The sequence below is a fragment of the Melanotaenia boesemani genome, chromosome 8 (genome assembly GCF_017639745.1).
Source record: "Melanotaenia boesemani isolate fMelBoe1 chromosome 8, fMelBoe1.pri, whole genome shotgun sequence".
Taxonomy (NCBI): domain Eukaryota; kingdom Metazoa; phylum Chordata; class Actinopteri; order Atheriniformes; family Melanotaeniidae; genus Melanotaenia; species Melanotaenia boesemani.
The window spans coordinates 1,246,517-1,263,073 of record NC_055689.1 but is presented as its reverse complement, the minus strand read 5'-3'; the positions used below and the strand labels follow the sequence as shown (position 1 = coordinate 1,263,073).

The following is a 16,557-nucleotide window of genomic DNA, read 5'->3' as shown; positions in this document are numbered from 1 at the left end:
GAATATCACCCTGGAACTACGTTTTACACCGTGCTGAACATCACCCTGGAACTAATTTTTCCACCGTACCGAACATCACCCTGGAAAAACTTTTCACACTTTTTTAAAGCGTGCCAAACATCATCCTTGACCTACTTTTTAGACCGTGGCGAACGTCAACCTGGAACTAGTTTTTACACCATGCTGAACATCACCCTGGAACTCCTTTTTACACCGTGGAGAACGTCACCCTGGAACTACTTTTTACACCACGGTAAACATAACCCTGGAGCTGCTTTTTACACTTTTTTACACCGTGCTGAACATCATCCTGGAACTACTTTTTACACTTTTTTACACCGTGCTGAACATCACCCTAGAACTACTTTTTACACTGTGGTGAACGTCACCCTAGAACTACTTTTTACACCATGCCGAACATCACCCTGGAAAAACTTTTCACACTTTTTTACACTGTGCTGAACATCATCCTGGAACTACTTTTTACACTTTTTTACACCCTGCTGAACATCACCCTGGAACTACTTTTTACACTGTGGTGAAAGTCACCCTAGAACTACTTTTTACACCATGCCGAACATCACCCTGGAAAAATTTTTCACACTGGTTTAAAGCATGCCGAACATCATCCTGGACCTACTTTTTACACTGTGTTGAACGTCATCCTGGACCTACTTTTTACACCATAGTGAACGTCACCCTGGAACTACTTATTACACCGTGGATAACGTCACCGAAGAACAACTTTTTACACCGTGCTAAACTTCACCCTGGAACTACTTCTTACACCGTGGCGAACATCACCCTGGAACTACTTTTTACATCGTGCCGAACATCACCCTGGGACTACTTTTTACACCTTGACGAACATCACCCTGGAGCTACTTTTTACACCGTGCTGAACATCACCCTAGAACTACTTTTTCCACCATGCTAAAGATCACCCTGGAACTACTTTTTACACTTTTTTACACCGTGCTGAAGATCATCCTGGAACTACTTTTTACACTGTGCTGAACATCATCCTGGAACTGTGTTTTACACCGTGCTGAACATCAACCTGGAACTACTTTTTACACCGTGGCAAACATCACCATGGAATCACTTTTTACACCGTGGCGAATGCCACCCTAGAACTACTATTAACAAAGTGCAGAACATCACAATGGAACTACTTTTTACAGTTTTTTTTACACTGTGCTGACCATCATCCTGGAACTATGTCTTACACCGTGCTGAACATCACCCTGGAACTACTTTTTCCACCATGGTGAACATCACCCTGGAGCTACTTTTTACACCATGCTGAACGTCACCCTGGAACTACTTTTTATACCATGCTGAACATTACCCTGGAACTACGTTTTCCACCATGCTAAACATCATCCTGGAACTACTTTTTACACCGTGGTAAACATAACCCTGGAGCTGCTTTTTACACTTTTTTACACCGTGCTGAACATCATCCTGGAACTACTTTTTACACTTTTTTGCACCGTGCTGAACATCACCCTAGAACTACTTTTTACACTGTGGTGAACGTCACCCTAGAACTACTTTTTACACCATGCCGAACATCACCCTGGAAAAACTTTTCACACTTTTTTACACTGTGCTGAACATCATCCTGGAACTACTTTTTACACTTTTTTACACCCTGCTGAACATCACCCTGAATAAACTTTTCACACTTTTTTAAAGCGTGCTGAACATCATCCTTGACCTACTTTTTAGACCGTGGCGAACGTCAACCTGGAACTAGTTTTTACACCATGCTGAACATCACCCTGGAACTCCTTTTTACACCGTGGAGAACGTCACCCTGGAACTACTTTTTACACCACGGTAAACATAACCCTGGAGCTGCTTTTTACACTTTTTTACACCGTGCTGAACATCATCCTGGAACTACTTTTTACACTTTTTTACACCGTGCTGAACATCACCCTAGAACTACTTTTTACACTGTGGTGAACGTCACCCTAGAACTACTTTTTACACCATGCCGAACATCACCCTGGAAAAACTTTTCACACTTTTTTACACTGTGCTGAACATCATCCTGGAACTACTTTTTACACTTTTTTACACCCTGCTGAACATCACCCTGGAACTACTTTTTACACTGTGGTGAAAGTCACCCTAGAACTACTTTTTACACCATGCCGAACATCACCCTGGAAAAATTTTTCACACTGGTTTAAAGCATGCCGAACATCATCCTGGACCTACTTTTTACACTGTGTTGAACGTCATCCTGGACCTACTTTTTACACCATAGTGAACGTCACCCTGGAACTACTTATTACACCGTGGAGAACGTCACCGAAGAACTACTTTTTACACCGTGCTAAACTTCACCCTGGAACTACTTCTTACACCGTGGCGAACATCACCCTGGAACTACTTTTTACATCGTGCCGAACATCACCCTGGGACTACTTTTTACACCTTGACGAACATCACCCTGGAGCTACTTTTTACACCGTGCTGAACATCACCCTAGAACTACTTTTTCCACCATGCTAAAGATCACCCTGGAACTACTTTTTACACTTTTTTACACCGTGCTGAAGATCATCCTGGAACTACTTTTTACACTGTGCTGAACATCATCCTGGAACTGTGTTTTACACCGTGCTGAACATCAACCTGGAACTACTTTTTACACCGTGGCAAACATCACCATGGAATCACTTTTTACACCGTGGCGAATGCCACCCTAGAACTACTATTAACAAAGTGCCGAACATCACAATGGAACTACTTTTTACAGTTTTTTTTTACACTGTGCTGACCATCATCCTGGAACTATGTCTTACACCGTGCTGAACATCACCCTGAAACTACTTTTTCTACCATGGTGAACATCACCCTGGAGCTACTTTTTACACCATGCTGAACGTCACCCTGGAACTACTTTTTATACCATGCTGAACATTACCCTGGAACTACGTTTTCCACCATGCTAAACATCATCCTGGAACTACTTTTTACACCGTGGTAAACATAACCCTGGAGCTGCTTTTTACACTTTTTTACACCGTGCTGAACATCATCCTGGAACTACTTTTTACACTTTTTTGCACCGTGCTGAACATCACCCTAGAACTACTTTTTACACTGTGGTGAACGTCACCCTAGAACTACTTTTTACACCATGCCGAACATCACCCTGGAAAAACTTTTCACACTTTTTTACACTGTGCTGAACATAATCCTGGAACTACTTTTTACACTTTTTTACACCCTGCTGAACATCACCCTGGAACTACTTTTTACACTGTGGTGAAAGTCACCCTAGAACTACTTTTTACACCATGCCGAACATAACCTTGGAAAAATTTTTCACACTGGTTTAAAGCATGCCGAACATCATCCTGGACCTACTTTTTACACTGTGTTGAACGTCATCCTGGAACTACTTTTTACACCATAGTGAACGTCACCCTGGAACTACTTATTACACCGTGGAGAACGTCACCGAAGAACTACTTTTTACACCGTGCCAAACTTCACCCTGGAACTACTTCTTACACCGTGGCGAACGTCACCCTAGAACTACTTTTTAGATCGTGCCGAACATCACCCTGGAACTACTTTTTACACCTTGACGAACATCACCCTGGAGCTACTTTTTACACCTACTGAACATCACCATAGAACTACTTTTTCCACCATGCTAAACATCACCCTGGAACTACTTTTTACACTTTTTTACACCGTGCTGAAGATCATCCTGGAACTACTTTTTACACCGTGGTAAACATCACCCTGGAACTACATTTTACACCGTGCCAAACATCACCCTGGAACAACTTTTTACACTTTTTTACACCATGCTGAACATCATCCAGTAACTACTTTTTACACCGTGACAAACATCCCCCTGGAACTACTTTTTACACCGTAGTGAACGTCAACCTGCAATTACTTTTTACACCGTGGCGAACGTCACCCAAGAAATACTTTTTACACCTTGCCGAGCATCACCCTGAATAAACTTTTCACACTTTTTTAACTGATGCTGAACATCATCCTTGACCTACTTTTTAGACCGTGGCGAACGTCAACGTGGAACTACTTTTTACACCATGCTGAACATCACCCTGGAACTACTTTTTACACCGTGGAGAACGTCACCCTGGAACTACTTTTTACACCACGGTAAACATAACCCTGGAGCTGCTTTTTACACTTTTTTACACCGTGCTGAACATCATCCTGGAACTACTTTTTACACTTTTTTACACCTTGCTGAACATCACCCTGGAACTACTTTTTACACTTTTTTACACCATGCTGAACATCACCCTAGAACTACTTTTTACACTGTGGTGAACGTCACCCTAGAACTACTTTTTACACCATGCCGAACATCACCCTGGAAAAACTTTTCACACTTTTTTAAAGCATGCCGAACATCATCCTGGACCTACTTTTTACACTGTGCCGAACGTCATCCTGGACCTACTTTTTACACCATGGCGAACGTCAACCTGGAACTACTTTTTACACCATGCTGAACATCACCCTGGAGCTACTTTTTACACTTTTTTTACACCGTGCTGAACATCATCCTGGAACTACTTTTTACACTTTTTTTACACCCTGCTGAACATCAACCTGGAACTACTTTTTACACTGTGGTGAACGTCACCCTAGAACTACTTTTTACACCATGCAGAACATCACCCTGGAAAAAGTTTTCACACTTTTTTAAAGCATGCCGAACATCTTCCTGGACCTACTTTTTACACTGTGCGGAACTTCATCCTGGACCTACTTTTTACACCATGGCGAACGTCAACCTGGAACTACTTTTTACACCATGCTGAATATCACCCTGCAGCTACTTTTTACACTTTTTTACACCGTGCTGAACATCATCCTGGAACTACTTTTTCCATCATGCTAAACATCACCCTGGAACTACTTTCTACACCTTGACGAACATCAGCCTGGAGCTACTTTTTATACCGTGCTGAACATCACCCTAGAACTACTTTTTCCACTTTTTTACACCCTGCTGAACATTACCCTGGAACTACTTTTTACACTTTTTTACACCGTGCTGAACATCACCCTGCAACTACTTTTTACACTGTGGTGAACGTCTCCCTAGAACTACTTTTTACACCATGCCGAACATCACCCTGGAAAAACTTTTCACAATTTTTTAAAGCGTGCCTAACATCATCCTTGACCTACTTTTTACATCGTGGCCAACGTTACCCTGGAACTACTATTTACACTTTTTTACACCGTGCTGAACATCATCCTGGAACTACTTTTTACACTGTGGTGAACGTCACCCTAGAACTACTTTTTACACCATGTCGAACATCACCGTGGAAAAACTTTTCACACTTTTTTAAAGCGTGCCGAACATCATCCTTGACCTACTTTTTACATCGTGGCCAACGTCACCCTGAAACTACTTTTTATACCATGCTGAACATCACCCTGGAACTACTTTTTACACCTTGACGAACATCAGCCTGGAGCTACTTTTTATACCGTGCTGAACATCACCCTAGAACTCCTTTTTACACCATGCTAAACATCAACCTGGAGCTACTTTTTACACCGTGCTAAACATCATCCTGGAACTACTTTTTACACTTTTTTACACCCTGCTGAACATCACCCTGGAACTACCTTTTCCACCATGCTAAACATCACCCTGGAACTACTTTTTACATCGTGCCAAACATCACCCTGAAACTACATTTTACACTTTTTTACACCGTGCTGAACATCATCCTGGAACTACTTTTTACACTTTTTTACACCCTGCTGAACATCAACCTGGAACTAGTTTTTACACTGTGGTGAACGTCACCCTAGAACTACTTTTTGCACCATGCCGAACATCACCCTGGAAAAACTTTTCACACTATTTTAAAGCATGACGAACATCTTCCTGGACCTACATTTTACACTGTGCGGAACGTCATCCTGGACCTACTTTTTACACCATGGCGAACGTCAACCTGGAACTACTTTTTACACCATGCTGAATATCACCCTGCAGCTACTTTTTACACTTTTTTACATCGTGCTGAACATCATCCTGGAACTACTTTTTCCATCATGCTAAACATCACCCTGGAACTACTTTTTACACCTTGACGAACATCAGCCTGGAGCTACTTTTTATACCGTGCTGAACATCACCCTAGAACTACTTTTTCCACCATGCTAAACATCAACCTGGAGCTACTTTTTACACCGTGCTAAACATCATCCTGGAACTACTTTTTACACTTTTTTACACTCTGCTGAATATCACCCTGGAACTACTTTTTACACTTTTTTACACCCTGCTGAACATCAACCTGCAACTACTTTTTACACTGTGGTGAACGTCACCCTAGAACTACTTTTTACACCATGCCGAACATCACCCTGGAAAAACTTTTCACAATTTTTTAAAGCGTGCCGAACATCATCCTTGACCTACTTTTTACATTGTGGCCAACGTCACCCTGGAACTACTATTTACACTTTTTTACACCGTGCTGAACATCATCCTGGAACTACTTTGTACACCATGGCAAACATCACCCTGGAACTACTTTTTACACCGTGGCGAACCTTACCCTGGAACTAATTTTTACACCGTGCTGAACATCACCCTGGAAAAACTTTTCACACTTTTGTAAAGCGTGCCGAACATCATCCTTGACCTACTTTTTACACCGTGGCGAACGTCAACCTGGAACTACTTTTTACACAATGCTGAACATCACCCTGGAGCTACTTTTTACACTTTTATATTGTGCTGAACATCACCCTGGAGCTACTTTTTACACTTTTTTACACTGTGCCGAACATCACCCTGGAACTACTTTTTACATCATGCTGCACATCGCCCTGGAACTACTTTTTACAACGTGCCGAATATCGCCCTGAAACTACTATGTAAACTGTGCCAAACATTGCCCTGGAACTACTTTTTTCAGATGTGTTGCTGCATCAGATTCACTATCAGCTCATATTTTCCATCACATAGTGAAATGTCTCCGTTTCATCCTTTGACGTGTTTGTTTTCTTCTACTGGGAGTAAAAGATGAGTTGATGGGCTTCATTTACATTTTAAACAGAACTTTTTTTCTGGATTGAAGTTGTATTTATTTATTTTAGCATATAGGGCCAGTTGTTCAAATGTAATCCGATCGGATTACAGTTATCAAATAGGATCAAATCTTGAAAATAGGTCTTTCAAAACGCAAATCCCGATTCCAAAATCAGCTTAGATCACGTAATACAATCCTGGTTGTTATCTGGATAAAACCCTCAGTTTGTGTTGTTCAAAACTCCTAAGTCGGATCCGGATAACTTTGATCCAAAAAAACAGGATTATCCTGATCCCAACAGAGGGTATAGGATTTCAAGGCGGATTTCAGGAAGAACATGCGGTACAACCTCAAATTTGATCTAACAATTATATCTTTTCAGTCAGTGCACATGCTAATATTTATATGTTGCACCTGACCTGGGATAAAATGGTTAAATAGGCAGAGGCTCCGATTAATCCTGTCAGCACAGCAAAAATATAGCATAACATCATCTTGTCCCCATGGAATACACCGCAAACAAATGTTAACAAAAACAGATATATTAATCCATTTTCCTGCATATTCAGGGACAAGCCTGTCAGAAATAATGTCTAACGATGCATCCCTTACTTCATGTCCGTCTGTCATTCTGACCGAATGCCAGAGGTTGGGCCTCTACACGGGGCTCAGGTGCATCATTAACATGGTCACATGGTAGCACTGTTATGCAGGTCAATACAAGCACGTATGATATTACATGCTCCCTGGTTCCACCCGCAAGTAGAAGGTATGCTCTTCTACCTGCTGTTCTTCCCGTGGCCGGCAGCACACATTGATCTACATGCTGGAAATCTGGATTTGGTGATCCTGAATACAGGATTTTGGATTAGGGTGATCCATACTAGTTTGCTTTGGACCTCCGCAGTAAAATTGAGCCGGATTACATGATCCACCATCCGAAAAAATGGGATACCCAAATCCAGATAGCTTTAATCCAGATTAAATTTTTTGAACAACCGGCCCACTGTCCTAATTTGATTAACAGTACTTTAGTTTGTTTATTTGCAGAACATGAAGACAAGCTTAATGAAAGCCCATCTTAGCCACAGGGAACAGCTTAAAACACACTTCCTTTTACTGTAAATGGTGCAGCTCTTATCAGCAGCTGGTTAATCAACAGCCAGAGTGAAACCTGGCTGAGAGACACAGTGGAAATAATGACAACCTATCAGCCTTTTCACTTTATGCTAGCTCTAAAGCGGTAACATCATTACAGTTAGTAGAAATGTTACTCTGCTAACATGCAAGCCCAATTTATCCATAACAGGTACATACTGACCCAGTCCTGTACATGCTGCCCCTCTGCTGGCCGGACCAGCGGCTCATCCCAGCAGATGTTAACTTTTCCGTGGTGCCAAATCTTGCTGCGAGTCTTATAAGCATAGTAAGCAGAGAAGGATAGAGCCAACACCACCATCAGACCCAACGCGAACGCAACTGCCTGAGGAATAACAGAGGAGAAATCACACTAGAAGAGAATAAAATAAAAAATATATTAATAAAGTAAATAAAATCCCTCCAACCTCCTCAGGGTCCATGTAGCAGTAGTGGTGCAGGTATTGGTTATACATGGGGAACCCTCCAGGAAAACCAGCCCCGACACTGCCACTGAGGCTGGGCTTGCCCTGGAAGTTCTGGCACATCATCAGCATGGGGTTATACAGCATGCTCTGTGAGCTCTGAGACATCGGGTTCACCCCGATCACAAAGATGATGTCAATAATGCCCTAAAAGCCAAAACAAAGCAGATGTGGAAACGATGCTGCCAAGTCTAAAAATGACAACAAAATTCTCCTATGAGCTCCGACTCCACTCCAACATTCCCCAGGTCCATCAGCAGGTTTCAGTCTGTTAACTGCTGTTCAGATGCTGCCTGTTCAAGCTTAAAGTCTGTCAGTAGTTTAACATCAATAATGAACCAACTGAACGTGTGTAATGTGAAAGAGGTCAGTCTGATTGATGAACTCATGGTGAATTTGCACCCCATCCTTCCTCAGCTCCAATGATCAGGCATTCCATGATTGAAAAAAGCTGATGGGCATCAACACTAGTATGAATTGGTCTTATTTCCAACCAACAGTTTAAAGTGCATAAACATTGGGAACATGGTGCAGCAGGAAACTGTTTAATAGTGTCCTTTTTCACTTCTGCTCCACTGCTGTCATAGCCCAGTAGCATCCCTAGGCTAAGAAACCACACTTCACAACTTTTACCTGCAGGATGCTGCATGAAATTACAGCTGAGTTTCGCTTTACGGTAGTGTGTCGCACAACCAGTAAGACATAAACACACAGACCGTGAAGAGGAGAAGAGACGGGACAAAGATGATGCCGGATTAGCCGTCGTTAGGAGAGATCTCAGAGAAGAGATGGGACGAAGACGATGCCGGATTAGCCGTCGTTAGGGGAGATGTCAGAGAAGAGACGGGATGAAGATGATACCGGATCAACTGTCATTAGGGGAGATCTCAGAGAAGAGACAGGACAAAATAATCCCGGATCAGTCGTCGTTAGGGGAGATCTCAGAGAAGAGACGGATGAAGACGATGCCAGATTAGCCGTCGTTAGGAGAGATTTCAGAGAAGAGACGGGATGAAGACGATGCTGGATCAGCCGTCGTTAGGGGAGATTTCAGAGAAGAGACGGGATGAAGACGATGCCGGATCAACTGTCATTAGGGGAGATCTCAGAGAAGAGACAGGACAAGATAATCCCAGATCAGCCGTCGTTAGGGGAGAACTCGGAGAAGAGACGGATGAAGACGATGCCGGATTAGCCGTCGTTAGGGGAGATCTCTAAGAAGAGAAGGGAAGAAGACGATGCTGGATTAGCCGTCGTTAGGGGAGATCCCGGAGGCGAGACGGGACAAAGACGATGCCGGATCAGCCGTCGTTAGGGGAGATCTCGGAGAAGAGAAGGGAAGAAGACGATGCCAGATTAGCCGTCGTTAGGGGAGATCCCGGAGGCGAGACGGGACAAAGATGATGCTGGATTAGCCGTCGTTAGGGGAGATCTCAGAGAAGAGATGGGACAAGATGATGCCGGATTAAAAGTCGTTAGGGGAGATCTCGGAGAAGAGACGGATGAAGACGATGCCAGATTAGCCGTCGTTAGGGGAGATCTCTAAGAAGAGATGGGACGAACATGATGCAGGATTAGCCGTCGTTAGGGGAGATCTCGGAGAAGAGATGGATGATGACGATGCCGGATTAGCCGTCGTTAGGGGAGATCTTGGAGAAGAGACGGACAAAGACGATGTCAGATTAGCCGTCGTTAGGGGAGATCTTGGAGAACAGACGGACAAAGACGATGCCGGATTAGCCGTCATTAGGGGATATCTCAGAGAAGAGACGGAAGAAGACGATGCTGGATTAGCCGTCGTTAGGGGAGATCTCAGAGAAGAGATGGGACGAAGACGATGCCGGATTAGCCGTCGTTAGGGGAGATCTCGGAGAAGAGATGGATGATGACGATGCCGGATTAGCCGTCGTTAGGGGAGATCTTGGAGAAGAGACGGACAAAGACGATGCCAGATTAGCCGTCGTTAGGGGAGATCTTGGAGAAGAGACGGATGATGACGATGCCGGATTAGAAGTTGTTAGGGGAGATCTTGGAGAAGAGACGGACAAAGACGATGCCGGATTAGCCGTCATTAGGGGATATCTCAGAGAAGAGACGGAAGAAGACGATGCTGGATTAGCCGTCGTTAGGGGAGATCTCAGAGAAGAGATGGTACGAAGACGATGCCGGATTAGCCGTCGTTAGGGGAGATCTCGGAGAAGAGATGGATGATGACGATGCCGGATTAGCCGTCGTTAGGGGAGATCTTGGAGAAGAGACGGACAAAGACGATGTCAGATTAGCCGTCGTGAGGGGAGATCTCTAAGAAGAGACGGGACGAAGACGATGCCGGATTAGCCGTCGTTAGGGGAGATCTCTAAGAAGAGACGGGATGAAGACGATGTACGCAGTCATTGGGGGGGGGGACTCACTGAGACAGCTCTCTGACAGTAACTTGAGGCTTGAGTCAGATGTCATTAAAGCCTGTAACATGCTCCACAAAAATACTTAAATTTGTTTGTTTTCTCAAGGTGTCAAGAACGAGAATAAAGTTAGGTTTGGCCAAGTTATTTCATACTTGGTGAACGGCGTGACAATGTCTTTATATGCCACGTATACTCTGACATCCTCACCACCTGGACCTCAAAACTTTCCGTTTAATCTTTTTCAAATGACAACTTTCTGCTTCCACATTAGCCACAGTCTCCTCATATTTCTGAACAGTCACACAACAGTTCTTAAAGAGTTCAAACGTCAACATCACTACCCACATACTCCCATGCGTCCTTATGTTTGCATACTTATTGGGTAATATATCCACCCAGGGGTGAAAGTACTATTAAATTCTTGCTGGTACTATTGCCCCTTTGCCAGACTTCAGACATGTTTGTTAGAAGACCTGATTCTGATAAGTTCCTGAGGACAAATACGGATTCAGGGCTTTGATCAACACACTGTGGACATTAAAATGTTTTTGTACAATGTACAGTTCTCGCGACAATGCTGCAAAGTACTATTAGCCTCTCAATTGCTTTCACTGGTTGAAAATAACATTTAAGATAGAGATGCCACAAGCTAAAGCTCCCTCAAGGGGTTCTCAAACAAGTAAATCATGAAGACTAGACTTTAGACTGATTGCTCCTACAAAATTTCCATTGGTTTTCTTAGCAAGGACATTATGTCTAATAAATTGGCAAACCTATGTCTTCAAGATGTTAGCCTACAAAACGACTAGTGGTGTTCCTGTGTCCACAAATCCAGAATGGATTAACATAAATCTCCAAGACCAGGCTCCATTGTATACTGAAGATCTAAGAGTTCCAGATTTTCCCAAAAGAGCACTTCACTCTCAGACTGCAGGTTTAAAGCTGGTTCCTAGAGGTTCTAAAAGTAGAATGGGAGGCAGAACCTTCAGGTATCAGATCCCTCTCTGTGGAAACAGCTCCCAATTTGGCTTCAGAAGGCAGACCTCTCTGCCTTTAAGATCAGGCTTAAAACCTTCCTTTCTGATAAATCTTATAGTGAGGGGTGGCTAACCTTCCATTTGTCATGCTGCGATAGGCTTAGACTGCTGAGGGATGCACTGGGCTCTTCCATCCTTTCCAAATCTCTGCTGTATATTTTCAGTGTAAGAAAATAATGATAGTATTGGCGTCATTAACTTGTATATCTCTTCTTCTCCCTCGGCAGGTCAGTTGGCCCTCTTTCCTGTCCTCTCCACCCCAACTGGTTCAGGCAGATGGCTGCCCTCCCTGAGCCGGGTTCTGGTTTCTTCTGGAGTTTTTTCCTTTCCATCTTTGCCCCATGCATGCTCAGGACAGAAGCTTGAATTGAAGTCAAAATTCTATGAAATATATTGGTTTGCTTAGCTAGACTATTATTTATTATGAATTGGCTTATGTTAACACAGCTTTTGTAAATTGGACTGGGACCAGTTCATCTTACATAACACACAGATAGATGGCATTTGTCTAAAACCAGTCCCAAACCTGTGTCTGGTTTATGTCTGTAAAATGCCCTGAGATGACTTTGTTGTAAGTTGGTGCTATACAAATAAAGCTAAGCTAAACTGAATAAGTCTATGGATTGGTTTAATAAGCCATATTCCTCAATAATGGCCACATGATCAATACTGATAGAAAAACTCGGCAGTCCTACGTTATGTATGTGTTGAGGTGGACTCACCTGAAGGACAGCTAGGATGAGATCACAGATGAACACGGTGAGGTAAAACCTGCATCCCCGCATTATCCGGGATCGTGAGAAGCTTCCCACCAGGAACCCCAGAGAAACCAGGAAGTTGATGGAAGCCATAGAAATCATGGCCGCCTTGGCTGACTGCGGGGTCATGTAGGAGCTGCTGTAGCCATAGCTGCCGCCATAATACCCAGAACCCAATCCTCCAACAGAGCCTGCATCCCCAACACCGTAACCACCGTACCCTAATCCATTCATGTCCCAAACTAGGGTTGAAGCCACGCAGGCAAAGATGATGAAACATATGAGCACTGTGGCTCCTTTGAAGGTCTTAACAAAACCAGGAGGAGAAAACCAGTGGTAGAAGAGTTGAGGCTTCCCCTCCAAGTAGTAGGAGTCCAAAGGGAGCTCGTGGGGGTAAGGGACATACGTGCTCCGGGGGGAGTGGACACTCTGTGGTGGATAGAAGCTGTGGGTGGTGGTGCTGTAAGGTGGACTGTATACAGGGGGGCTGTCGTAGTACCTTGGTTCATACATGGTCTAATGGATAAAATTGTAGTTTCACCTGGAAGAAAGATAAAAAATTATATAATTAATCGACAAGTTAAAACATTGTTCTACACTCATCCTCCTCTTCATCATCTCCACCTGTTCTACTTCCTGTTTACACTAATATCCAACCAGCCAATCACATAGCAGCATGTAGCCATGTAGACGTGGTGAAGATGACCTGCTGAAGTTCAACCTGAGCGTCAGAATGAGGAAGAAAGAGGATTTAAGAGACTTTGAACGTGGTTGTTGGTCTGAGTGTTTACTGGGATTTGCACCCATAACCATCTCCAGGGTTTCCAGAGATGGTCTGAAGAAGAGAAAATATCCAGAGCAGCAGTTGTCTGGACCAGGATGCAGCAGAAGACACACCAGGTGCCTCCTGCCAGCTAAGAACAGGAAACTGAGGCTACAATTCACACACACTCACCAACACTGGACAATAGAAGATGGAGAAACGTTGCTGGTCTGATGAGTCTCCATTTCAGCTCCACATTCAGATGCTCGGCTCAGAATCTGCTGGAAACATCATGAAAACATGGATCCATCCTGCCTTGGATCAACGCTTCAGGCTGCTGCTGGTGTAATGGTGGGGGGAGATTTTCTTGGCCCACTTTGGGCCCCTTAGTACCAACGTGGTCTGGTTTAACCAGCACAGCCTACCTCAGTATTGTTGCTGACCATGTCCATCCCTTTATGACCACAGTGGAGCATCTTCTGATGCTACTTCCAGCAGGATAATGCACCATGTCACAAAGCTCAGATCATCTCCACCTGCTTTCTAGAACATGACGATGAGTTCACTGGACTCCAACGGCCTCCACAGCCACCAGATCTCAGTCCAGTAGAGCAGCTTTGGGATGTGGTGGAACGGGAGATTCTCATCATGGATGCAGCCGACCTGCAGCAACTGTGTGATGCTGTCATGTTAATATGGAGAAAACCTCTGAGGAAGGTTTCCACCACCTGCTTCCACCTATCACACCAGGATTAAAAAGGTCTGACCCGGTACCAGAAGGTGGTCCTGATGAAGAGGACGACCCGGTACTAGAAGTTGGACCACCTCTCTGCCCTTCATTCATCTCAAGCCTTGTCCTTCTTCTCTCAGAATTCAACCCATCAGGCTTCAGTTATTTAGACCAACAGCAGGCAGAAGGTGAACAGGCGCTGTGTGCTGTTCTGCAGGGGACAAATACACCTGTGCTGCATCCACCTGTACACCCCCTCCACACTCGCTGGGTGTCAGCCCACCTTCAGAGAGGGGAACCTATAAAATGAGCCCACTCAGGTGTGGGATAGCATATTTAGCTTTTCTAAATAGTTTCAAGGCCTTTGTGTCCTCTGGCTGTTATTCAACATCTCAGCTGAATGTTTTCTGTCAAACTGCGTTGCATAAAGAGGAAAAAACTCCTCGTGACTTCTTATTTCTGACCATTTTACTCTCCAGGTGTAAATGTTTCAGCTCCTTACCTGTTACCAGCAGTTATCTGACCGGGAACTTCAAGAATAACTCCACAGCAACCAGAGCTTACCCAGCCGAGAACGGCTTCTCTGCTTTGCACCTGTTCAGCTCAGCGGTCCGCACACAGCGTCAAGGTCGTCTCCTGTTTGACGTCACGAGCCGTACGATTGTCAACTTTATTTTACGGTGGGTACGTTTATAAAAACTCGTAAACCTAAACTCACGCGCCCCGGAACTTGCGCTTGTCTCAGTAGGGACGCAGTCCGCCCACCGCGAGCCAACCCCCGCCCCGCGCTCTCAGGCAACAGTCACATGAATCATTTACATCTGCTCAGGTTACAATGGAGACAGACTGCTGCCTCTCAGGGATGCTTAGACTAACTTTAACATGAGAAGTGAGCTTATTATCAATTACGTCATTCGCGCTATGAATATTAATAAATTAAAACAATTCAGAATAAGTGTTGTGGAAGTATTTATTAGATATTAATCATCTCAGAAATATTTCTGAAAAGGCAAATCAAGTTTAATGCCATCCAAACACTTCCTGTCACGGTGGTTGCCTATAGTTGGAATCTCCCAGCTGTCCCTGAAGGCATCCTTCCTCCAGTGCGCTCCTGATTATTGATGCGCTCCACCTGCGCTGCGTGCTTTATATACCAGTGTACAACACCACTCCTTTGCCAGATCGTCTTGGTTAACTCCCTGCACGTTTCCAGCCCTGATTTCTGCCTGCCTGCCTGCCTGCCTGCCTGCCTGCCTGCCTGCCTGCCTGCCTGCCTGCCTGCCTGCCTGCCTGCCTGCCTGCCTGCCTGTTTTTGATATCCGACCCGTTTCTGACCTGGATATCCGGATTTTTTGCCTGTCCCCTGTCTGGTAACTCTGACCTTCTGTTATTTGACCCAGCTGATAATCTGACCCCTGGACTGTCGATTTGGATGTGGATGTGGATTTGGATTTGGATTTGGATTTGGATGTGGATTTGGATCTTGGATTAACGCAACCTGTTTCTCTCTCTCTCTCCCTTCCGCTGGAGGAACCATCCGGACCCCCTCCCCTTCTTTGAACACATACCCAACTCAAAGTCTCAGTTTAACCATCATCTTCCCTTGCTAACCCATCCTGTTTCAGCAGCCCCGACAGACGCAGCGGATCTCCTCACTGTTATTGCAATACAGGAATTCTGCCGGCTCGCTCCAATTTCTCCCGCCGGTACGTAATCATCTGTATTCATAAATCCCCAGTTTGTCACCTGTTCTCACCTTGGCTCTCCTATTCTCGCAGGCTAGCGGGCTACGAGACCGGACCCGGTTTTCCTGGAAGCCACTCACTATTATTCAATAAACCTGTTTTCAATCCAATCCTCTGTCCTGATACTGTTTTACGGTCCAGTTTGCTAAATCCTTTACAACTTCCCATCCTGAACTGTTGTTTTTATATTTATCTGTTTATCTGCAGACTGTTTTTCCAGCAGCGATCTTCAGCAAACGTCTCAGACCAAAGTTATAAACTGCTGCACAGAAGACGACCGGTTCTTTACAGACTTCACAGCGCAGGCCAGAGAAGGCTGGTCTGAAGAGCACAGAGGCTCTGATCATGATCAGAAACTGAGGTCTGAGGTCTGTCACACCAGGCAGGACCCCTGCGACAGGCCAGAACACAGTAG

General features: G+C 44.4%; 1 protein-coding gene across 1 annotated transcript in view; it reads right to left on the bottom strand.

Annotated features, from left to right (window-relative positions):
* The window catches only part of LOC121643869, a 45,744-nt gene that overhangs the window by 22,270 nt on the left and 6,917 nt on the right, over positions 1-16,557 (bottom strand). Inside the window, exons 7-10 of the mRNA XM_041991456.1 lie at positions 16,108-16,115; positions 12,869-13,420; positions 8,648-8,851; positions 8,404-8,565 (exon numbers count right to left, since the gene is read on the bottom strand). Coding sequence (XP_041847390.1) covers positions 8,404-8,565; positions 8,648-8,851; positions 12,869-13,420; positions 16,108-16,115 — 926 coding nt within the window. The remainder of the gene's footprint in view (positions 1-8,403; positions 8,566-8,647; positions 8,852-12,868; positions 13,421-16,107; positions 16,116-16,557) is intronic.